This window comes from Pezoporus wallicus, unplaced genomic scaffold (assembly GCF_028554395.1).
Source record: "Pezoporus wallicus isolate ANWC-B61680 ecotype Strahan unplaced genomic scaffold, APGP_CSIRO_Pwel_v1 scaffold_3294, whole genome shotgun sequence".
In the NCBI taxonomy this organism is placed as follows: domain Eukaryota; kingdom Metazoa; phylum Chordata; class Aves; order Psittaciformes; family Psittacidae; genus Pezoporus; species Pezoporus wallicus.
Genome location: NW_026635478.1, coordinates 7,183,439 through 7,208,237, shown reverse-complemented (window position 1 = coordinate 7,208,237; position 24,799 = coordinate 7,183,439). Strand labels below are relative to the sequence as shown.

The 24,799-nt window shown below is 45.1% G+C and overlaps 1 protein-coding gene across 3 annotated transcripts in view; it reads left to right on the top strand.

Annotated features, from left to right (window-relative positions):
• Window positions 1-245: 245 nt before the first annotated feature.
• Window positions 246-24,799, top strand: part of ETV6 (ETS variant transcription factor 6) — a 133,122-nt gene continuing 108,568 nt past the window's right edge. For 2 of the 3 annotated variants that reach the window (XM_057426641.1, XM_057426633.1), the window contains exon 1: window positions 247-705. In XM_057426641.1, the coding sequence (XP_057282624.1) occupies window positions 673-705 (33 nt within the window). In that variant the 5' untranslated portion in view covers window positions 247-672. Of the gene's footprint in view, window positions 706-24,799 lie in introns of all 3 variants that reach the window. The other variant, XM_057426652.1, reaches the window with a different exon arrangement.

Here is a 24,799-nt window from a genome sequence, read left to right as displayed (position 1 = left end):
TCGCCCCTCCCCGCCGGTGGTGGCTGTTCGGGGCGACGCGAGCCCTTTAAGGGGCGGCGCGGGGTGCCGGGAACCCACGTCAGTTTCGGCCCCGAAACTCCGGATCAATGAGCAGCGGTGGGGCGGGGCGCAGCGCCCGGCCCTTCCCCCGCCGCCTTTCGGTTTCTCTCTTCCAGGAAGGAAAACACCGGGAGGGGAGCGGGGCCGTGACGGCAGCGCCGCCCCTTCTTCCCCCTTCCCCCCCCCTTTTCCCACTTCCATTTCCCCCCGCGCCGCACGCGGGCAGAGCGCGCGCGGTCACGCACACACACACACACACACACACACACACACACACACACACACACATACATACATACATACATACATACACACGCACACACACATACACGCACACACGCACAGTCGCGCTCAGCGGGGAGGGAGCGATCGCGCTCACTCGGAGGAGGCGGCTGGCGGCGGCACCGGCACCGCTGAGGAGGGGACCCCAGGCGGCAGGGGGGGGGACTCCGCCTCTCCCCCGGGCAGCTCCGCGGGCCGCGCCATGGTGGCGGCGGAAACTTCCCCTTGAGGGGACGGGCCGGGAGGGGAGCGGAAAGTGGGGAAAGCCCGAGAACTTCCCGTCCGTCCGTCCGCCCGCCCCGCCGGGCTTCGCCGCTTCCCTGCTGAGAGATGTCTGAGGCTCCTGCTCAGTGTTGCATCAAGGTAAAGCTCCATCCCTGTGTCCGTCCGGCCCCTGTCAGCGGGCACCCCCCGGCCGAGGCATCGCGGAGCTCCCGGTGGAGGCGGGCGGGGAACACACAGGGACGCGACTCCCGTCGGTTGTCACCGTGGTACCCCCCCCCTTCCCCAAGCCCCCGTCGGGGAAACGCAGGGCACAGCCTCGGCGGCCGAGGTTTCGTGGTGTGGTTCCTCACGGCAGGAGCTGGCGGCGGGACGGGAGGTTGAAATGGAGCCGGGGCGCCCTTCCCGTCCTTCTCCCCTCTCCCGCGGGGCTGGTGGCCCGACGGCCCCCGACGGCAACTTCGCAGAAAGTTTCCTGCCGTCGGGGACATGCAGCCGCTGCTGCTTCCACCAGCATGGGGATGTGGGGGGTTTCTTTTCCTTTCCTTTTCCTTTTCCTTTTCCTTTTCCTTTCCCTTTCCTTTCCTTTCCTTTCCCTTCCTATTAATTCTTACTCACTGCATTTACTAGCATCTTTTGCCCGTCAGCAGGTAGAGGAGCCGGGGCTGCACAGCCCGGCCCCGTGCTGCCAGGGCCTGGGGGATCCGTTTCTCCGTGGCTTGGCCTGTTGAAGGAGGGATTGCCCCGTGAAGTTTCTGGTTTTAAGTGGAAGCGGTGTAAAGCTGAGACAATGGAAACAAAATTGAGTTTCCTTTTTTGTCCAGACCCTTCCTATCTGCTAGAAATAGTGCTTTCCTCTCATTCCAGTCGTGTGATTTCTGGAGGAGTTGCTTTGCTTTGCTGCCAGCCAGGAATCTTCCTCCTGCTCACGACTAACTGCCCGAGTTAAGAGTGCTTTAACAGTTGCCTCTCCCTGACTGGCAGGAAAAGGTGACTTCCAGGCTCTAAGGGAGAGAGCCTAGAATGAACACGTATTTACTCACCATGATGCTTTTTTGTTTGCTTGTCCCAATTTGTGTACGTTTATGATGGGAGTCTTATGTTCTGTATGCTGTGACCTCAGTTTGAAAAGTTGGGGGTGTATTTTCTCTTGCTGAGTTAAATGGGATCAGGCCCGTGTCCCATGAAGTCTCGTGGCTCAGAGAGTCTAGTTGGACTTTTCATAACGCAGATGAACAAATTGGATAATGGGGTATTGTATGCGCATTGCAGGGTGGTAAAATGCTAGTGCAGGCAAAACGTGTACAATTAACTAAGCAGAACCTTATATATATATGTATACGTATGTAAAATGAAATATAACTGCTGTTTTTATTAGTAAATCCTGTGGAAAGGTAGGATGTGTTCTCTGGACAGAAGAATGCAAATGCCATGAAAAAGTAGTGTCATATGAGTTGTGTTTACTTGTTTTTGATGTGTGTTGTTTTGAGAATACGAGGTTTAATTCTGCTCTTACTGAAGTTGGTGATAGCACTGCTGTTGATTTTGGGAACAGTAAAGCTGGTCCTTAGCTAGCCTCACTAAGGTATGTTACAGAATCATCTGTAATGTATTTGCTCCATAGCAGGAGGAGATACAAACAAACTTCTGTTTGAGTCTTGAAGTGATTAAATGCCAAATTTTTATTATGTTTAGGCAGATACTGGGAATCTGATGTGTTTTTGAAGTGACTGATTCTAAAGATCATGGTCTGAACTTATTTTCATTTTGCAGTGTGTAGTTTGTTTACATGCTGACTTGTGCAGTTAATCTTTGTCAGAGAACAGAAACTTCTGCTACCAGCTTTTTGGGGAATTGTTTTATTAGTTTCAAACATAGAAAGTACATATTTTCAGACCAAAGTGTGAATTTCCAATGATAACATTTCTTCACCAGTCAAACCATTCAGGGTAATTTTCTCTTCGTTTTTTCTAACAACCATTGCTTTCTGGATGCTTGTTTCATCCAGGAGGAGTTAGAGGTGGCTGCAATCAGCAGCTGGATTTAAGAGGTGTTGTGTAAATGGTAGTGTGATTATACAGGTACGAGTGATGATTTCTGTAGCGTGTCAGCCCGACTTGCAGAGCATGAGGTCAGGGCAGAGGAGCAAGCTCCTCACCGTACTCCAACTTTGGTGCTAAGCTGCTGTGTTGTTCTGAAAAGTAGCCAAGTGTTGTGCTGTGAGGGTGCTGCGGAGCTTCATTAGGAGCCTGTGAACTGGAAGCAGTGGTGCTAGAGGATGCATTTTCTATATATTTGTTTGTTTCCCTTCCTCCTGCAATATGGATCAAGGTTGCGTGCAGTAAACGCCACAGCAACTGAGGTGATGAGCCACAGACAGCTTCAGCAGAGGGAGTGAAGGCTGCTACTTTGTTTATGCTCAAGCTGCTCAGTGCACGGTCTCGCCATCTCACCTTACTAGAGAAGTGCTTCAATAAGATGTAGGAAAGCTCAAAGGAGGTGAAGTTTTTGGTATATATTTAACTACTGGTAATCAACATGAACTTGCAGTAATATCTCGGTTTGTGTCAGGTACTTATCAGTATGTATGTGTGATTGTATATTGATATGTGCTCGCTTTGCGGCAAGTATGTGTGATTGCTTACATTCTCTTCCTCTGAGAGAGGAGAAACCCAATGCTAAATACCCTGATCTTGCCAACGCTTGGGTGTGTGCTTGCCTGACTGATGGCAAGCAGACCCAGTAACTCCAACCGTGCTGTTGTGGCAAAGAAGTTAAGGGTCTGCAGAAAGTCTGAAGCTGCAGAGAAGTCATTGCTGGAGTTAGAGACAGATCTTGGGTGTCAGAGGTGAGTGTGAAGGTTGGACCCTCAGTGTTTGTTACAACTTAGGGTGTCAGCGTACTCCCTGCGTGAACCGACAGCCTTCGGGCTTGTGCCATACTCCAGTCTGAAAGCACCTGAGGGCTTTGGCTCCGAGATGGGTTGGGAAGGGACATGTGGTGTGGTCGTCGTATTTGGACAGCCTTTTTCATCCCAGGTGCTGGGATGTCTATGTTGGTAGTAAACCTGTTCGTCTGATCCTGAGCCATAGTAGTTAGCTGATTATAGTATTGTATATACTGACATGACATTGGCACTTGTTATGGTATTGGCAAGTGATCCTTACAGCCTCACCTCTCTTCCCCCAGGTGGGAGAACTGAGGCACAGGGAGAGTGTAAACATCTTGGCAAAAACTTATAGGAGGGCAAAAGCTCAAAGGGAGACGGGGCAAGGAGTTTAGACAAAGGTGATGATTTTTGTGATTAACTAAGGTCCATGTGGTAATGAGTTCTGTTTAAAACCTCACTTGGAACTTTCTGATTATGAGGATCTCCCTGTTTTTCCCTTGAATTCTTAATAGCTCAAGAATATCACCATGGTGTCACATGGAGGCTCAAAATTCATCAGGCAAATAGAAGGGTACCAAAGGGTGCAGTGTGATTTATTTTCCTTTTTATAAATCTGGCAATTTCAGTTGCTCAATTCTATTTGCCACGCTACCGCAAACAGTTGTGCTGGCAAAAGTATAGAGTTGTGGGGGAACTGAAACTGGGAATATGGGGGGGACCAGCTGCTTAAAATCTCCCAGTCCAGGGCTGATCCTAGCCTAGGCTCCCCTGTGTGTGCCTGGCTGATGTTTGAGCTGAGAGTACTTTTGGTGGGCAGCACTGAAGGCACAGAGCCTTCCTGTGAATTGGGTTTCACAACTGACTCCGGTGGAGATTTTAATGCAGCTGTATGCTGGTGGATGGGAGAGCTTTCTCTTGCAGTAAGCTGTATGTGGTGGTCCTTGCGATCGCATGGGCACTGCAGGAGTCAGCACAGAATTCTGTAGCTCGAGGTCTTGTCTCACTGGTGCTTATTTTGGATTCAAGGATGTACTTTGTAATCATTTAAAAAAGGAAGAAGGGGGAAAAAGAGTGATGGTGTAAGCCAAAGGGCAAAGAATCAGTGGAGTATTTGAGCTTTCAATCTTAACTGGCTTCCCCAGATTAAGTTAATTTTTAAGTAGTGCTTTATGTCTCCTAATACTTCATTGATGCAGTTTTTGCAAAGAGCGCTCTCCCACCAAACGCTTTCCTTGCTGAGGGACTGTTCAGCATCACATGGTCAGAATTCTGTTACCCTTAACCAAGGCCGAGTATCTGCTAGTACAGAGCATGTTCCTTAGTGTTTATTAGGGAACTTATGTACTAGGAGGAGGATCCTTCTTCTGTTAGTGTCAATGCCAAAACTCTCATTAAGTTCAGTGGGTGTAAGTTTGAATGGGAGAAGTACGTACTATTTAACACCTGATTAATCACTTAACTCCTTGGCACCAGCTAAATTGAATCCCTCTGAAGCAAAATTTTACTAACACTGCCCCAATTAAACACTGGTCATTAGCATTCACCATGTCATTACAGGTGAAGTCAGTTTCCTGGGAGGCAACCCACTAAAACAGCAGCCCCAATCTGAAAATGCCCTGGTGAAACAGAGGATGCTTTAATGATAATTTACATGCATATTGCACCTTGCATCTCAAAGTGCCTTTCAGAGGGAGGTGGCTAAGCAGCGCAGTGCTGATAGAAATGCTGATAACCACGAGATGAAGTCTTGTACAGTTACACAGAAGTGATGTTCCTGCCTTTTCCAAAAGTTACCTGGCTCCTTGTGTGCGTGCCTCCTGAAGTCTCCTGATAGAAGCTTTCCTAATAACCTGCTTACTGTGAGAAGGGAGAGCTAAGGCAACCCGTGGTTTTGGCCAGTAATGTGGTTCTGACCTACAATCCAGAAACTGGCTAATTTGGGTTTGGTTTTGCTCTATTTCTTTACATGTGTTCGTTTTGGAGTATTTGTGGTTCAGTGCCTTCAGCCGGGCATCCCCAGAGTGACAGCAAGTTAAAAGCCAGTGCTTCTGAAAATGTTCTTGTTGGTCTTTGCTTTCCCTGTCTGTGAAACGGGCATGAAATAATAATGAACGTACCTCTGTCGTGCAATAGTGAGGCTTGGTATTTGTAATGCAGCATGAGGACAAGTTGTGTTTATTATAGGAACCAGCGACAGGGTGATCTGATTTGTTCCTGGCTTTTTAGTTCACAGGGTGCTTGGGGGCAGCGGGGATGGTTGTCATTTGTTTGTTGGCCCTTCTGTTAGGGGCCGCCTACCTCTGCTGAGCAGTCGGAGAGAGCGTGATACTGCTGTTTCACTGCGTCCTAGCGGCTGGATCGGGCAGGGTGGTGTTCCTCTGCCCACAGCCCACACTGGATGTGGCTTTGGGAGAGGCGGGCACAAGGTGCAGGCGTAGTTGTTCTGCCACAATCCTGCCTCTGGCTGAGGGCAAGAGTGCCTGGGTGGGACGGCTGCCAGATGTGGCTGCCAGAGCACTCCCTGCTGCCTTCCCTCCCCTGACCACCACCCTTCCCAGGGCTCCCTGAAGCTGAACACGGAGCAGGCTGCATACTCGGTTCTCCCAGGTGTTGTTTTCACCTGGGGTAGGAGGACATCCCTCTCTGTCAGGTCAGGTACACCTTCATTATCTGACAAGGGAGGACCCACTGGCAGAGGCAGTGGCTGGTGATCAGCTGCCAGTGTTGCCACAACAATTAATGTTTAGGTTGCAATATGTCCTTGTGCTTCCTTCGGGAAGGAGGCCACCCAGGACAGCCTGTGGGTGGGATGTTCCTCTAGGCAACTGTGAAGAAGCCAAACCGAGCCCAGGTATGTGCATCAGTTCATCCTGAGCAAAGAGGCCAGGCAGGCCACCAAAGCCTCTGTGCCTTTAACAGCGGAATCGTGGCAGCCGATTCCTGCTATTGTGGGTTATATTTTTTAGGTCTACAACCTAAGCCAAATTTAGACCATATTGGTTCTGGTGTTGCTGAGTTGTCTTCAGGCAGTGTTTTGTTGGAGCAGAGAGGACAGCTACTCTATCTATGAAACATATGGAACTTGAGGCTCGATTATACTGGTTTACTTTTTTTCTTTTTTCTTCCAAAAATGCTACTTCTGGCAGGAAAATAAATGCGGAAAACTCCAGCCGAAGTTGAACTTGTTTATGGAATGTCTGGAGCAGCGGTAAATAAAGGATTTTGAAAGGAGATAAGCTTTTCACTGATAGATGGTATTACTTCTCTTCTGTAATGCTGCTGAGCTCCAAAGTGAGCTGGCTATAGCAATTAAGAAAAGCTGTAAATGATTCTTCATCTAAATGCTTTTTCCAAAGGTTATTCCTTGTTAAGCCACGTGCAGTTTCTTTGCTTCAGTGGTGTTCTCGTACAGTTTGCAAATGCTGTCCTGGTTAAGACAGTCCGGAGGGGAAATGGGCATGAAAGAGCGCGAGCTTCTCCCTGTGGTATTTATGTTGGTGTTCTGTGGAATGTTTGCACACGGAAACAAATAGCATTGTAAATCATTTTAAAGATGTGTATAATGCCAGGAGTAGCATTGGGTGTGACTGCAAGAGTTAAGTGCTCCACAAAAATACTTTCAATGTGACAACCAAGCTTTACATGGTAAACTATTAACAGCTGCCTAATATTAAATCCAGAGTTTGGATGTTTAATTTCAAAATAAAATGAAGTGTGGTTATAAATAGGAACAACGAGTGATTTCTCAGTGGGTTGTGTTGGTGGGTTGTTGGTTTGGGGTTCTTTTGTGTGTGTCTGCTTTTGTTGAGGGTTTCTTTGGGTTTTTCCTAGCTCGCTCAGGTGGCATATGATCAAGCTTGGAAATTATTTGTTTTGAAAAGTCTTCAGAGTTTAATCTGGAGGAAACCAACTGGCATCCAGTAAGGAGAATCCTTCAAACGGATGGAATGCAGCGGAGAGAGATATTCTTTATATAGTTTGAATTTCAACAGAATATGGCTGAAGTGATTTTCCATTATGTCTTTAGTGGGATCCTCAAAAACATCTAGTAACAGAAACTAGGAATGCTTTCTAAATGGGATAGGATTCTGTAGAAATCCAGGAGCTTGGAGTTCTACCAGATAAATGAAATGTTTAGTAAAAGTGCCAGAGATAGCAGTACTAGAATTCAGAGACAGATTTATCCAGTTAGTAGGGCCACAACAAGGCATTCAATATCTGCAAAACACATTTCTCTGTTCCCTTTCTCTTTTTTTTTCCTAAAAAGGACTTCACATGAAAGTGGTTTCCATCACTGATGGAGCACTATGAAGCTCTGCTCACGTGCTTTAAGATGAAAGGGAGCAAACCCAGCATTACAGCAAGATTGGGGAGCTCCTTCCCACTTTCAAGGAACTCATCTGAGGTCTCTGTTGGGATTCCCCCCCTAACAGAAATAATCCCTATTTCCTTCTCATGGATTAGAAGTGGTTATTTCACCGTGTTACCTCTTGAAAGGCCGTTCTTATCTATCTACCTGCCCTGTGCTTTAAAACCTGGGCAAAGGCAATCCTTCTCGGAGCTGTCCAGGAGTTGAGGTTAGAGGTGGTAGACTGCAAGGAACCGCTGGTTCTGGGATGAGGGTGTTGGTCCCAGTTATCCCTGGAGGCTACTGGGAAAAAAAAATTCCCTGGCAGATGGATCCTCCCTGCCACATCCATAAGAAGCTGCTTGAGTGTTTCCAGCAGGCAACGACTGTGTGAGAATGGCTGTAACTTGAAGCCTGCAAAGCAGTGGGGTTAGCGCTCATGAGCCATTGTCAGCCGTGCCATTGCCTTTCAATTGTGGTGGCTCTGGCCCCAGCAGCCTCACCCCAGCTCCAGAGGACCAGCTCCCTCCAGTTTAAAGCATCACTGTGCTGGGTCTGGCAGCCTAGTGTAGGTACATAGAGGTCCCAGTTACCAGGCTGGGGTGGTGCTGTCACTGTGGAGTGATGGACCCGCCATCTCCATAGGGGTGAGGAAAAGAAGGGCTGAGCTGTTTTCACAGAGGGGTGAGGATGCACTTGTTCCTGCTAAGTCCTAGGGTGCCAGGAAGGGCACCAGGTTGCAGGAACAGGAGTGCTGATGGGTGTAAAAGATATTTCTCAGTTGGCAGTCTGAGTGGTTGTGTCTCTGTCAAATGGCTTGAGCAAATGGGTTCTCTGGAAGAGGGCTCAGGGAAGAGCGTGGGAGCAGCTTCCAGGGGAAGAAGGTTATGGGCTGTAAAATATTTCATGGCATGTGGCCTGAGATATATATCGCATGCTGGATGGTAAACACTGGGCTCAAACACACTGGAGATGGTGTCTTAGCAAGCTACCTACCTCACACCAGCTGAGTCATCAGACCCATCCGTGACTGACCGTGCGCTGGCTTTATTACCTCCCAACTGGGACAAATTACAACTTCTCTTAAACCTCAGAGTAAGAAGAGAGTGAATTAATAGCGTATGCACAGCCAATTAGCACAGCCAAGTGAACCACACTGATGGGCAGTGACTGAGTTTTGCAGGCTTGGAGGAGTGGGCAGAAAGTGCAGTATATGTATATGGGTTTTTTCCTTCACCTGGGTAGTTTAGAGTAGGGCTCTCTGACGGCTCTTCTGTTTAACAGAAGCGGTGAGGTCTCCTTGAGCTGTTTGATCCTGTTTGCAGACAGACCTCCCAGAACTGGTCTGTCAGCTGAGACTGGATTTTAGGAAATTATTTGGTTGGTGAATAAAAGAAAACAGAGCTCAGTTTTCAATTTGGGGTCAAGTAGGCAAACAAAACTGTAGTGGGAAAGGAGCAGGCAGTCAAATAGGAATTATCTGTATGTTGTAGTTTGAATCTGTGTCGTGTATCAGTTCAGACTAGAGCGTGTTTTCCTGACTGCTAGGAGGGCTTTTAGAGCACCAAAAGAGAGAAATGAGCAGTGGAGCTGCCTTGGGGAAACTTCCATAGGAAGAGAAGCTAATTGCCTACAACACTCTGGCTTGGAGGATGCGGAGGGAGGTACAATAGAAATCTGTAAGATCACACAGGAGTGTAGTATAGGGAGCAATTATTTCTGATAGTACAAAACTAATTACTAGTCTTCATCTGTGTTAAATTATGGAACTCGCTGCTGCAGGATGCTGTGGGGACTGTAAGTTCAAATGGGTGTTTTTAAGAGTGGAGGAATAGGTGATGATATTAAGTCTCACAGCCTGTATGAGGGGATGCAACAGGGCCGACAACACAGGCACAAGGGAAACATTGCTTTTTCCGCCTGTTAAACCTTTCCTGAAACAGAGACTTCCTGTCTTCTGGGGACAAGATCCCAGGCAAGATAGACTTGTTCTGATGATGTGTAGGCATTCAGATGCTTCAATGTAAAATTTTACACCCTGGAAGGCTGGTCTCAAGTGCTTACTAGTCTCCTCTGGGTTGTTTCCTAAATCTTGGTCCCAGCAGTCTTGATTTCAAGAGCACTGGAGAACTGTAAGTGGGAAGAGAGCTAAGGAAGAATTTGTGGCTGTGACTGGGAGAGATTTGTGAAGTCTGGGTTGCTAGAACTAGCAAGAGGCTGGCTTTGTTGCATTAATTACTGAGATTCAAATGAAAGAGGGGAAAACCTTCAGGGACTACATGGAAGAGGAATTACAGATCAGCATTTAAAAAAGGGGAAGTTTTTTGGTTATGGGGAAGAGACATTGCTTCCAGGAGCCAAATGTGAGTTGACCTGTGCTTTCCCAAAGGCCTCCCAGTTCCCATTATCACCCATGTGAAATGCGCTCCTGAAACATTAACTCTTTTTCACATATGTGACAAATGGTGTCCCAACTGGAGCTTGCAGCCATGGGCAGGAGAGTTGCTGCTTTCATTGCCTGGGCAAATGTTGCAGGCAGTCACTGAGCTGCCTCTCTCGCTAGGAAGTGGTGTCATTTGTGCAGACTTTGCATCACGCTTTTGGTTGTGACTTGCCTTTTTTTAATGGCAAACGGAAGAATGGATGTACAGAATCAATTCTTACATTGTTTTGCATGTGTACTTTTTAGTTGTTCCTGAAGAGTGAGTGATTCATGGTGTTGGACAGCCATTAAAGCATATCGATGTGCAGCTAAATATGGTCTTCAACGTAAATGTAGTTCTTTCTGCTAATCTATACAATGTCTACAAGTGTCTATTGAAGTAATTGGATAGCCTTATGCAGATTTAGTTAGGGTTTTATATTGGGAAATAACGAATCGTTTGCTGGGTGATTGGTTTTATTTTTGTTTTATTTTACATGCTGTTTATGATACACAGCACTTGGACTTACAGTGAAATGTAATTACAAGTGCAGTGTCCCCTGTCAAAACCCTGAGCATAAAGTAGTTCTGCAAAAAACAGCAGTTTTGATAATTGCACATGAGAAGGAACATGGTACATTTTAAGGTGATATTACTTAATAAATGACAAGCATTTTTTATTAAGCAAATGAAATATTTCTTTTTCAGTTGTACTGATTTTATTTTTTTTTTTCTTGTGGATTAAAATAATGACACAGACTTGAAAAATAGGCTTTTTTGTTGTTGTTCAGAATTTGTCCCTTTGGCTTTTCTGAGAAAAATTGGTATCATAGTCTTGAAACCAACAAACTGCAGGTTTTTCTAGACACACACTGGTGGTGGCAGGAGTCCAGGTGAGCAGTCCTGCAGCCCAGGGCTGGAGCTTCTGCCCTGGTTTCCAGCAGAGCTCCCAGAATGTGCTACTCTCAGCCCAGCCACCTTCATAGCCACACCCCCTGAAATTTACTGCTGTTCAGCACTGCTGCAAGATGGGAGCTTTGACATGGGGTGGTTCTCCGTGCCCATGTGCACAGGGAACTGCTTGAACCCAACAGAGATCTGTTATCTGTATTTCTACAAACCTACTCTAAGCAATGGGAATGGAGGTTAGTGGTGGAAGGCAAACAGGAGCCAGGGAAGTAGGGTGGGTGGTACTGAGAGTGAAGGAATTAAGATGTGAAGGGGAGGAGTTTGTTGTGGCAGCAACTGCAACCAGCTGGGCCCACTGAGACTCCTGTGGAAAGGGTAAAAATCTGTTTTAGAAGGTCACAAGAGGCAGAGTGAAGCTGAATTGGGAAGGGTTATTCTCATCCTATGGGAACAGGGAGGATCAGATGGAAGCATCTGGCAGTTCTAAAGAGGGGGAGGTATGTTTTCCCACAACATACAGCGAGGTCACTGAATTTACTGCCAAGAGTTGTAATGCAGGGCCAAAGAGGCAATTGGTTTTAAAAGAGAGTTCATACTAGATGGATCTGTTTGGGACCATTAGTTGTAAAGATACAGCTGCAGTCCTTGGCTCAGAAGGCCACTAACCTGTGGGGTGCTGTGAAAGGGAGAGTTTATTCCTTGTGCTTTTTGCCCTGAGGATTTCCTGCTGGGTGTTTCTGGAGATGTGGTACTAACTTAGCTGTTTGGGCTGACCAGAACTACTGCGTTTTTCCATTTTCATTTAGGGCTTTCATACTTTGGTGCTGGACGCTGTACAGATGCCTCTGACAAGTGGAAAAATAGCAGTTGAGAAAACCTCTCATGTGCATCAGACATTCTGCTCTGTTTCTTGATCTTGTTGTGATGTTTCCTCAAGCAGAGGTAGCCTGGCCATCTGAAATGCATGAGGCCAATGTTCTCCAGGTTATGAAGGACTTTGTTCGGGAAAATTCCTAGGGATTTTCCTGTCCTTGACTCTCCTCTTGGGCTGTGATGCCATTTATTGGCATAAAGTGCCCTGACCTATTTTATTTCTCTAGGTTTTTCCCAAGATTTGGCTGACGGAGGGTGGAAAAAATAATTAGATTCTTGGATAATTCAAGTGCTACGTGCTGTGTCAGCCGCACCTCTTCTGATGGCTGATAAGAGACAAGTGAACACAGTTCCTTGCACGACAGGGATGCATTTGTTTGGATGGCCCAAACACGTAACTGCATGACTGTATGGCTGATGAACAGGTGTTATACAATACAGGGACAATTCCAGTACTTGCATTAATGTACTTCATCAGCAGGCCTGAAACCTGCTTTGGAGTGACTATCTTCATTTGATAGTTCAATCTCTTTGCCTTTCAGTCCACGACTCTTCTTTTCAAGTTCCTAATTGCAGAAAAAAATTAAGGAGGAAGTGTTGTTTGCTGGATGCCTGGGCTTCATTTTTCCACACATAACGATTAAGAAGTGAGTAAGCTGGCAGACAGGACCTTCTTGTTGAGACCCTGTGTATACCAAATGCTTTCCTTCAGTACAAGTTGAGCTGTTTCTCAAATCATGTTTGTCCTGCACCAATGCAGTTAGTGGGCAATTAGAACTTGAAAAGTGCGATGGCTAAAAGGGAGAAAATCAAACCTGCGAATGCTTGTGTGTCCTTTACCAAGCCCTATATCTGCCTCCTACAGCAGGCAGACACCACAGCAGCTTGCTCTCACGTGGTACATACTTACCTGTCTTCAGGCTGAACTTGTGATGTCTGTGCTGCACAACCTGCTCACCTTTAACTGGCTCCTGAGGTCCTGTCCCACTGCACCAGCTTGAATGATCCCTCTGGGAATAGGCTCTTTTGCTGTTCCCAAGTGCTGCCTGAATGTCTGAAGACATAATACCCATTATCAACAGAGTAAAACAGAAGCGTGAATTCCTAAAAGATGTGGATAGCTGAAGATACTCAGTTTTCCCAGTGTTGAACACAGTTTTATCATTCCATACAAAAGTGAGTTGAAGTATGTCTGTGTCCCACATGCAGAGTCTGGATGTGCACTTTTATAATGCAGTGTGCAAGCAAACCAGTAACATGATCCTGTGACTGAGGACTCTATTATTTGCCCGAGTTTTTTAGATCATCTCTAGTTTCCTGCTGATACCCTAGCTGTTTGTACTAGGTTGCTTATCTCCTCAGTTTCCCACCCAGGCTTTGAGTATCTGTGTGGTTCATGGTGCTACAGGAGTGGGTGCTGGAATGCCATCTGTGGACAAATGAACAGCTAATAATGCACTCTTGAATGCAGCCTTCGTTTTTAGGCTGGTGAGGCAAGGCTAAATTTTCTCATGCCTGCCTTTCCCAGCGCTCAGCCTGCCCCTTTCTCACATTCCCAAATGGATAGCTGATTTGTTCATGCACAGTCACCATACTCCATTTTACTTCAGGTTTGCACCTTCATGTTTGAAGCCACAGTCCTTAAAAGTGGTGATGACAAGGCTACTGGGAAAACACAGCCCTTGGAGATTGCAAAGTCTGTTTGTTCTTCAAGTCACTTGAAATAAGAGCTAAATGATATGCTTAGTTTTAGAAAGCAGCAGTATTCTATCTGATCTTGTCCTTCTAGTGGAAAAAAAAGGTGGGGGTTTGATAATCTATATGGCAGTACAGGGGTAAACTTAGTGATTTAGCCCATTAGTGGAAGGTACTTTAACTTTGATTTCTTAACAGTGTGTCAGATGAAAGAAGAATTACAGCCTGTCTGATTTCCCATTGCTACTGGCTTGCACAGCTTCTGCCTAAAATGAAAAGGCAGCTCACAGATCCCAGTGTGTAAAAGTAGCAGGCTGCTCGCATGGCCGTGTTGTTAACTTCCTGCCCTCTCTTTCTCCATCCTGCGTCTCAGTTTTGCCCATTGTTAATTATTCTGGCTAGGGGCTTGCTCAGAAGCTCTGAACAGCAAGCGTTTTTCCAGGCACGAGGAATTTGTGCTGAGGTGTTTGTTTTTCCCATGGCTAAATAGTGTCTAGTCTCCTCCTGGTTTCCCTCTTCTATTCTGTTTTCACAGGGTGAGGGTATTCTCCTTATATGCTGTCCTATTTGTTGCTGTAACATGCATGTAGGAGGGCATGGATTGTATTGTCAGGCTATTCTATAACATGTTTTCTTTTGAGGTACAGTAGGATTTGGCATCGTGAGAGTTGAGGCTCTTTAAGCATGATACAAAGAAGAGTCCTGCTCAAGATGTGGTGAGGCAAGCGAAAACTGTGACTTGAGCAGGGGTCCTGGGTCTTCATCCTAGGTTGAGCCTGCTAGTTGAATTCTCCTATGGTGTGGCTGTATTGTACTGTCATACCAGCCTTCCCTGCCTCCAGCAGTGCCTCTGTGAAGCAGTATCTGCCCATATCAAACTTGGGGCTGACGTGAAGCTGCTTTAACTATTCTTTAAAGGCACTGCAAGAGTGTGTCTTTGTTATTTTGCTGAAGAAGTAGTTTGATGAGACTCTTAATTCAAGATAAGGTGGTAGCACCCTGCAAGATCTTGTCCCACCCTTCCCCTTCCTCCTCCCATAGGCTGGCACAAACGTTTGGGTGGCACTATGCTTGACAGGGCAGCAGATCTAGGTGAAAATGGACAGCTTGTGCTAGCGCAAGGCAGAGCATGGTGTGGAGGTGGTGGGAATGAGCAGCTGGGAACAGGAGGAGGGCAGGGCACGTTTTTCAAGTGGCGGTGCCAGTTGATCTGGGATTAAGGTGTTGATGAAACTCAGTAAAGCCTTGGCCAGATCTGTGTTACCTGACATCAGAACCAAAGCTTTTAAAGGTGCACGCCTACTTTCTTTACAAGAATCATCCCTTTAGGCTAGGTGGAGTAGCTACAGGAAAAGTGGTCACTGGATCAGGAAAACATGGTGGTGGTTGTACTGAGAAGTGACCTCTCCTTTTCTTATGCCAGCACACACCAAGCGTCTGAAGCACGATGGTTTGCTCTTCTAGTGTGAAGGGTAGAGCTGTTGCCTGGAGCTGTGAATGAGCCTTCTGGTATTAGCGCGAGGCCCCACTGCTGTCATCCACAGACTTCCAACAGTGCTATGGCTTGCTTTGTATTTCTGAACGCACCTTGGCTGTGCCGTTTTGGTTTAATTGTAGGAGAATGCTGCTTTAATAAAAGGAGGCACTTGCACTTTTTTGAGTCTTCTGAGAGAGGCTGAGAACACTGACTGCCAGGCCCCCTGCTTTCATTGCAAATTTATGCTGTTCTGTACCACTGATGCTGACAGACGCTCTGGAGCTGTTTAACCATGCAGCAAAGCATGAAGCCTCTCTGGGTCAGGGGAGGAAGTTAGTCCCACATGCTTAATCTAGAGGTCATTTCATAGTTTCAATTATCTGTTAAAATTGAGTCCTCCAAACACGCAAACACGGAAATATTTTCAGTCCATACACGATAGCTCTGTGAGCCATGCTTGCTGCAGTTTTCCTTGTGAGGTTGGTGTATAAGCCGTGCATTGGATGTGGGGTGAAGGGTATTTGGGGCGGCCTTTCTGTAGAAAACCAGGCCAGCTCATGGATCGTGTTTTGTTTTTCTTATATCTTCCACGTTGGCCTTGCAACGTGGTTATACAAATGTACCAGCCTGGCCTGGTATATGTACTCATTGTCCTGGACAGGGAGGATAGGCTTGGGTTAAAGGTACTGTATGGCGATACAGGAGGTTTTAGTTCAGTCTCTGCTCTGCCAGTGCATTCCCTGTGACCTTGAAGTCATTTAATGTGATTGCCCCTTCATAAAGCGATATTACCTATCAAAATGGAGTCAGATCATGGGTGGAAACTGCTTGTGCCTCTAATACAAATAGTTACTAATGATCTTGCCCCAACAGCTTGCTGGGGTGATGAGTACTACAGGATTATTGGCAGCAGGACCCAGGGTTTAACAGTACCGGGGATGATTTTGGATAGTTTGGCTTTTTTCTTAAACTTCTGCTTCAAACTCTATCTGAATTACTCCTAAAGATACCACTGTGTTTTTTGGTGCATAAAAGGAGGCCTGAACCATGGCTAGGATAATGAACTTAAAATGTAATAAAAATTAGTATTAAAACCTGCACAGTGTAGAACTGCTGAGCTATCAGTTTGGTGTTACTCCATTATCGATTGGGGTAGATTCTAGTGAAATGGTTTCTTTTGCTAATAACAGCTTAGATGATTGTTGTGGTAAAGACTTGGGAAATCCTTCTCCCTCTTCCAAAGTTATTTGGAAACCTAAAGAAACATTTGCAGCTGAAGGAGGAAAGAAGTTGCTCTTCAAGACCCAAGCATTTACTGGAGATAAGACAATTGTGTTTGATTGGACCTGGTCTCTGTACTCCACTGATTTCAAGAGGATTTGGCTGGAGCCTATAGTGATAACCGAGCAAGAGATAACTGATAAAGGAAAACTCATTATTAGTCAGTGGCACTGGCCATAATGAAAGCTAGTCAAGACACAAATTTTGTCACACAGGTAAAATCACTACTTTTAACTCATTTTCTGAAGGGCTTGAACAGGAGCGGAAAAAGTGTATTTGGTTTTAAAGAAATGCTGCAAACTCTTAGAAGTCTGGTCAGATGCCTAGAGATTTGTTAACAGCAAAGCCAGTTTTCTCTTTTAATTCCTATTATTTTTTATTTTGAGGTATTCTCGTACAAAGCAGATGATTCAGCATTTCAGAACTTCATTCTTCATTTGATTTCCCCCTGCCTCAGCCTGGGGAAGTTGACTGAAACAACACCTTTCCCTCAGAATACAGATGTGTTTTCTAATAGTGATAACTTCTGATTAGCAGGTGATGGCACCAACAGCAACAAAAATAGGAAATGATGGTACAAAGTAGCATTTGTTTTTCCTCTTTACTCTTGAGCCTGCATGATGTCCCTGTCTTGACAGGCTGCCTGGTTGCGGAGGAGGCGACTCACTGACCATTCTTGTTCCCGAACAGTAGGTAGCACTGACGCTGTTGCTTCTCTGCAGCTGCAAGAGGTGACTTGCTGTCTGATTACCTGTTTCCTCCTGCACCAGCTCAAGACTTTGCAACTTGAGGCTCAACAGGGCTGACCTTGCTGAGATGAGTCACCTGTCATTGATGTGTGTGCACCATTGATGGCAGAGAAAGAAGGCAGAGATGCTTACAGGCTGTGATACAAGTCTGCTTTCCATGGCTCTCAGTGCATCAGATGGAGGCATCTTTTCCTCCTGAGCCTGCAAGTTGGAAAACGTAGCTGGGCTTACATACTGAGGGAGGGTTTGTGTTGCCTCCAGCCACTTCAAAATGTAAACTACTGAGACCATCTCTGAGAAGTATGAAATTGATGCAGGAGCTACTTCAGTAGTTTGGTCAACTGCGGTCTTCAGGTGTTTGGTCTGCTTTGTTTGCTCCAAATGTTTGGTCCACCTGTCTTCCATTCATCTGGCTGTTACTTTATTTTCAGTTCCTTGTGTGTACTGTGATTGGAAGAAATCTTCATTTGTTGTTAATCTGCTTTCAGATTTATTTAAAGTGCTTGTCTACCTTGGCTTTGTCTCCTGTCCTATCTCAGAGATTTGATTTTCTTCTGCCACCCCTAGCTGAGCACTTTGCATCATACACGGGTACCTAGGTGCCAAGGTAGTAGTACTGTAGAACTTGTTCAGCATGGACTGGATAGTTATCAAGCAGTGAAGAGGTCCAATGCTGAATGTTTTTGTTCTGTTAAATTTAAAAAGGAAAGAAGACTTAACTGGAACACTCGCTAGAAAATAAGTCCTGCTAGTGCTGCTGCGTCACTGGTGGTGTGGACTCTTAAGCACTGTTAAGGGACAGTGGCTCTGACCTGATAGTCGGCTCCCAGGGGTTACTCCCTTCCTTTTCCTTTTCTAGGCTGAAATGGTCAATGTTTGCCACCTTGTTTGGGAGCAGGCACAGAATCTATGTCCTTTTTAAGTTGAGTAGCTGGACAGGGGGTTTTGGAGCTGCTCCTGCTGGGCTTACTTCCGTTTCAGAGATGCATTTTTGTTGGATCCATCCATGAATTAGCTCAGCTCAAGCAATGTTAATTGTGCAAGTTTTACCTGGGACCAGTACAGCAGACAAGGGAAGGTGTGTGTATGTGTGTGGGAGGATGTTTTCAGCCCCGTAAATAATAATCTCCAAGTCTCCGCAGGTCATTTCTTTCTTTCCTCTCCCATTACTCCCAAAGATTGTTCCTGCATGTTTTACGGGTGAGATAAGGTTTCCTTTGTAAGTTAGGTGCCAATTTGAGCTTCAGTCAGAAGCTTTACGAAAAGGTGGTTGAAGTGCTGGGGGAAGGAGCTCCCTTTGAGCATCTTCCCTTGCCTGCTGGGTATCCGTGTGAAGAACTGTGGGTTCCTAAATGCCTTGAGAAAGGACAGGGGGATAGGTTCCTGGAAGAGTTTCTTTCCCTGGAGGACCCCTGAGGAATTTTGCTTGCACTTGCAGCCACTTTGCGGTGAGTACAAATGCACCTCGCTGTGCACTTCTTGGAACTGGGGCTCACTCTCTGCTTACATCTCAAGCGGTGGTGCTGCATGTGTTTGTATACCCCTCCTCACTCCCACAGTCCTGAGGTTGTGGTGGATTTTTGGCCACCTGTGGTTGGAAGTAGAGCTGCTGAGGACTCTGCATGTGTGTGTGTGTATATAGAGGGATAGCAAATTAGAAAATGAGAGGTTGAGAGGCTCAAACAGCTTCCTGAGAGTGTGGGAGTACAGGGCAGAGAAAGGAAGAGAAATCTTTTTGAAGCTATATCAGTGCTTTACGCGGACGAGAATAGCAGGCAGTGTATTGACAGAGTGGTCTGAGGATAAATGTGGCCACGTAGCAAAGCCTTAGTAGCTGTAAAAATCCCTGCTGTCCACCATTCTTCCAGCATGAATGCAGTTTCACTGGTATGGTTGAGTCCATAGTACACGCTTCTGTTGGCGTAGCTGTGTTAGAGCTGGTGGGCATTGGTCTGCACGTGTCTGTGGTGTGTGTGCAGCCCTTCTGAACACTACAGAGGAGGTGTGAGGAGCACCACAGGTCACATCTTGTGACATGCGCTGCGCCTGGGAGCAGAGATGAGGTAGCTCGGTATTCTCCTATTGCAGATCTGTAATATATAGTGTTCATGCTAGGTACTGGTCCCTGGGAGATTGAATCCTTCCTCTAGCTTGTGTAAGGTCCACCTTGAGAAGGATTAAACTTCCTGCCTGAAAGCCTGTAGTGAGTGGTAGCCGCGTCTTGGTTAGATGGTGGAGCAAGGCCCAGCTTTTGTTTCATGTTTTGGCCACTGTTTCCCAAGGCTTAACAAAGTAAATCAGTGTAATTTCCTTTGATTTTCTAACGGGTAAACTGAGGCAGAGAGGAGCAGTGGTGAAAAGGGAACAGCTTATTTAGCATCTGCCACTCTACGATAGGAGTAGCAACCTGTTCTAGCCTGGTTCTGTGAGCACTTGTTCAACAGCACATTTAAGCACATGCTTAATGATAAGCATGGCAATAGCTCCTGTGCCATGTCCTCTTTTCAGAGCATTGTGAATAGTATTGCTCACTGAACTCAAATTGCAGGGCTGATTCCATTTGTACCAACCCATGAGCATCACCCAGGCTGACAGCCAGGAGAAAGCTGGTGTAAAGGATGTCAACATCTGGTCTGTAGAACCTGTCTTATTAAGGATGCAGGAGATGGAGCAAACAGTCATCTTTACAGTGGAGAAATGTTACCAGGTGGGTTGCAGGAGATGGAGGCAAACAAACTTGCCTTGACAGTTGGCTCTTGGGTGGAGTTGACTCGAGAAGAAACTCGTGGTGGGCTCAGAACAGTCACAGAGAGGGTGCACGAGGTCTCCAAGCAAATAGCTTCATACAGCAGTGTAATGACCCCTCTTAGTCATCCCTTGAGCATTTAAGCAATATAGTTAGTCTGTTTAAAAGAACCAGCCATCTAAAGCAACAACAAACCCCAGACCAGATGAACAACGACTGTTCCGATATATCCATTTTTCTGTCTTCAGAGAGAGCTTCAGTCTTTGCAGTTGGCGTAAGGTGTTTTACGATTATGCAAAGAGGTAGACTTAGGTCAGCATTGGAAGCTGCTTTAATGAAGCCGAAGGTTTGACAGCCAGCCTAGCTTTTGTAAGAGCAGCAGTTACTGTTGTCAAGAAAATGAACTTTTCCCGGGTCTTGACTCGGGAGCTGTTTGCAGGGTGGTGGGATTACAGTGCCTAGAAAGTGTTACAACTCCAATTGCTGCTTGAGTCCTTCTCATACATCATGTGAGGCACTGTTCGTTTTTCCTTCCTCCGTAAGCCAACCTTAGTTCAGTATATGCCTCTGAGCATTTTGATCATCTTGCTGCTGATTTTTGGAAGGGTATGATTCAGAACTTTCACCTGGGTTAGGTTTTTCTCAATGAGATTGCTTAAGAGAGAATGAGTTTCAGGATTGTATCTCAGGAACTTGTGTACTTGAGCTTCTTTCTATCTATATATGCAGGATTTTGGGGAGTGTGCTGATCTTAGCATCAGAACTTAACCCATTCTGATTGGAACCAGTGGGAGTTTCCATAACTAATTGCCGCTGATATCCTGGAAGTGCTCAAAAACTGTGTAGATGACGTGCTCAGTGATGGTCATGCTCAGTGACATGGTTTACTGTTGGACTTGGTGGTCCTGGGGTAATGGTTGGACTTGATGATTTTAAAGGTCTTTTCCAACTTAGTTGGTTCTGTCATTCTATGATTCTGTATGTGTACATATACACAGATATCAAAGAGCAGTGAGAGTGAGCCACTCTATTAAAGTCAGGCACCAAGGGTGACACCACTAGCTCATAATTTTGTGATCAAAATTCCAGCTCATAAATTTGGGATCAAAATATATGTTATTGTTATATGCTACATTAAGTGCAATGTATTATATATAATATCATAATGTTATGTGCATTATATCGTTTTGCCTGTTACTTTTGTTGTTGTCTAAAATTAGACTACTGTATGCTCCCTAAAGAGTCTGAAGTGGGTTTTTAGTCCACTTTCTTATGGATAACTTGTTAGGCTCCCTGTGTGCTCCTGTGCCTCAGTATTCCCTGCATGTAAAAAAAACAAAACGCAAGATAAATGCCGCTGTATTGCCTTATAGTGCTGGGAGGCACTTTAACTGTGCTGCTGCCTGTACAACATGCAGCGATCCTGCAGCACCTTGTTCCACAGAATGTAAGCACAAGCTAGTAACAAGGACGGGCTGATGTTAGTCTGTGATGTTTGATGCATGTAGATAACTTAGCTTCCACAGAGGAGAAGTAAATTCTGTGAAGGATTGAAGGGGGTGAATAGGTGTCTGAAGATAAGTGAAAGGTGAAATGGAAGACTGGTAAATGGAAGAAGGAGAGAATGTGGTTACTGCCATAAAGGTATTACCAAATTGGGAAGCATTGGGTTAACATCCAGTTCCATAGCCAGAAGGATTAAGAATTATTTGAATAACATCTACATAGTGATTTAATAAATGGTTAAATGATTTAATAAAAGATTAAATAAAATTTATTAAATGGTTGGTAGAAAGCTAGGGGCATAACAGAGGGAATATTTTCTCTTTTGTTTTGGAAGGTGCATGGGGTAGATAGAACTGGTGGTTCAGAAAGGGATTACTCATTTCTGCGACATCTCAGAAGGTCAGGATTAGCAACTAATTGAACCTGGCTGAAGAAAGAGAAAGGAACATACTCCCCCCCTTATAGAAACTTGCAATTTGTGATGCAGATCGAGGGGAAACACATATACCAGTTTTGAAGCTTGTCCTTAGCTCACCCAGGTAGTTGCCATACATGAGAGATGCATCACAAATTTTGCTAAACTTTCATAGCCAAATTAGCAGAATCGTGCAAAACTTGTGTGATCTCAGGTTTGTGACTCAGACCTGGGGACTGGAAACAGCGGGGATTTTCTGGACCTGCACTTGATTTTGGCCAAATATAGGTTGAGCATCTTGATGGTTTGAGGGTGAAATAATTGAAAACTTTTATGTTTACAGTGATGATCATGGTTAAAAGACTAAAACAACGGCCCTTGATCTGAACATTCCCAAATTTGGAAGTCTGAAATACACATCTGGTTAGAATTTTTAGATGGAAAGATTTTACCCTTAAAAAAAAAAAAAAATCACTCATGCTTAAACAACCACAAAATAAATCCTACAGAAAAGACAAAACATTGTGTGGAGTGAATTTTTGGGGGAAGGAATTGATTGCAGTGCTTGTCACCTTGATGTCCTCAATTTCCACTACTAATTTCATGTTGCTCAAGTTAAAAGAAATAGGCTTGTGGAATAGAGCAAGGTGTATATTGTCATTGAACGTGCTTTGAGATGTTCTCTTGAACTGCCTCTTGCTAAGGAAGTTAAGGGTTAATAATTTGCTCTGTCTGTTCTTGATGTATAGATGTAGTCTTTGCACACCAAGAACACGCTTCCACAAATGCACAAGGGTCCCGCTGGGTTTGGTGGGATTATTCACGTGGCTGAATGCCTGCAGGCTTGCAGCTCGGTTTTATATGATTCTTTTTTAGAATCCTTTTTAAAAATACACAGGAATTAAGCAATTTCCTTTACACAGTACCTCAGCCAAAGCCCACTGAAGTCATTGGGAAGTCTCCCACTGTTTTTCAGCTGGCATTCGGATCTATCCTGTATTGCTTATGGCCTAGTCTACTGGGGGTGTGTATGGGGGTGTATAACCATCTTAGTTCTTCTAGAATGGCTATCCTGCTGTAATATAGTTTCCATGGAATAGGTTGCCCACGTTACTAGCGGCATAATTATTCTGGGACAAAAATACTTTGATTCCAGAATTGTCTCTGTACGGGAAGCCACTCCAGAATAAAAATTGCACAATGGCTTCATGTGCAATAGCTGTGCTGCTTGGTTGCTTTCTGTAGGCAAGGTGTTTTAAACAGAGATGAAAGGCAGTAATGTGCATCCTCTTTTCCATCAGCACAGCCTGTCTGCTGTGAATTTTTGCTGAGTTATAGTTCTCCTAGGTTACAACACAAAATATCTAATTCCCCCCCCCCCCCCCCCCCAAAACCCAAGGAGAGACAAGCCCTTACTATGGACTCCAGCCAAACTCCTGATCCTGTTGTCAGATCTGCATAGGTGGACCTCTGTATCGGTGAGGCCACTGGGACTCCATATGTGCAGATACCCACCTACACAGGTCTGATGGCAGGATCGTGATCGTACACTAGTAAGAGAACACAAGTGTGGGCCTTTGGGGTGAGTACACAGGGAATGTGGCGAATGACCCAGGCGTTTGAAAGTCTTGGAAGTGTGCTATCTTTGAGGTCCCTGATCAAACATACCCACTCTCACATTTTAATGGGAGCCCTATTCATGGAGATGTTGATAAGCAATCTGGAGGGAAAGCTTGATCTGTCATTGCCTTTTTGCACTGGTACAGATGAAGCAAAACAATAAATTAACTCTTTGCAATGTGTGTATGGATCCTATGAATGGACTTAGAGCAGACTCCAGGACAGAGATTTTATAGTTTGCATGTTTGGTTCTGACAAGACCAGTAGGGCTAAGCTTTTTAGGCTAATTTTCAAGGCTGCTACATTACTTTTGTCTGTTTAGCTGTTCCTTTAACACCCTAACTCTTCTGTTAACATGAGCACTGGCTAATACACTACACATACGTGCATACACAATATTAATTCCAGACACTTAACAAGGCAGTTTTTAGAAATTTGGCCACATGATGATGTGTTAACTTTGAAGTATGCACTTCAGAAATAAAGTAGGAGTTTAAAGAGAAAAAAAGGGGTTAAAGTGAGACTTACTCTGTCCCTTTCTTTGTAGTACATAAATTCATGCACATATATGGAATTTGCAGGAGGAGATGAGTTAGTGTTTGTCTGCCTTTTTTAAAATTAATCAAATACATCGGATGTGGTGCGAGTTCTTACATCTGTGTAGTGTGTTTATTACATAGAAATAGAACTGGTGTAAGTGGCATTTCCCATGAAAAATGTCAAAAGAAATTATTTTTAATAGATTTTTCCTTTGTAATAAAAAAATGTTTATATCCATTTTCAGAGGAAACACATTTTTCCATAAGTACGAGGATTTATTTTGAAAATCAGAAACTTCTCTATATTAATTCCCATCTTGAGACCTCTACTGTAAATGTCTGTCCTAAAAACTGTTGAGTGTCCTCCACTCTATTTAATTAAAGTAGATATGGAAGCTTATCAGCTTGTCACTGTGTTGGACTTGGAGAAATCTGGTTGAAGACCTGGTCAGACATGATGTTCTGGCTGTAATTAAACCAGATTGAAGAGGTGCTGCCTCAAGTATTTATCACTGTATTATTTGTCCCTTCCATCTCTACTCCACCTGCCTACAGCTGTTGTTTTCTTTTAATGGTGAAATTGGGAAGCTGAGATACCCATCTCAGTGGGATTTACCTCCCACTGTCTTGGGGCCTGTTGTGGTCTCCTGAGCCAGGTTTTCCTGCGATCTGAAGCCTATTTTCTTAGTGCCATCTACATATTGAGATAAAGGTGAGATGTTTATTAAAAAGCAAAAAAAGCTAAGACTGCAAACTAATTCGATT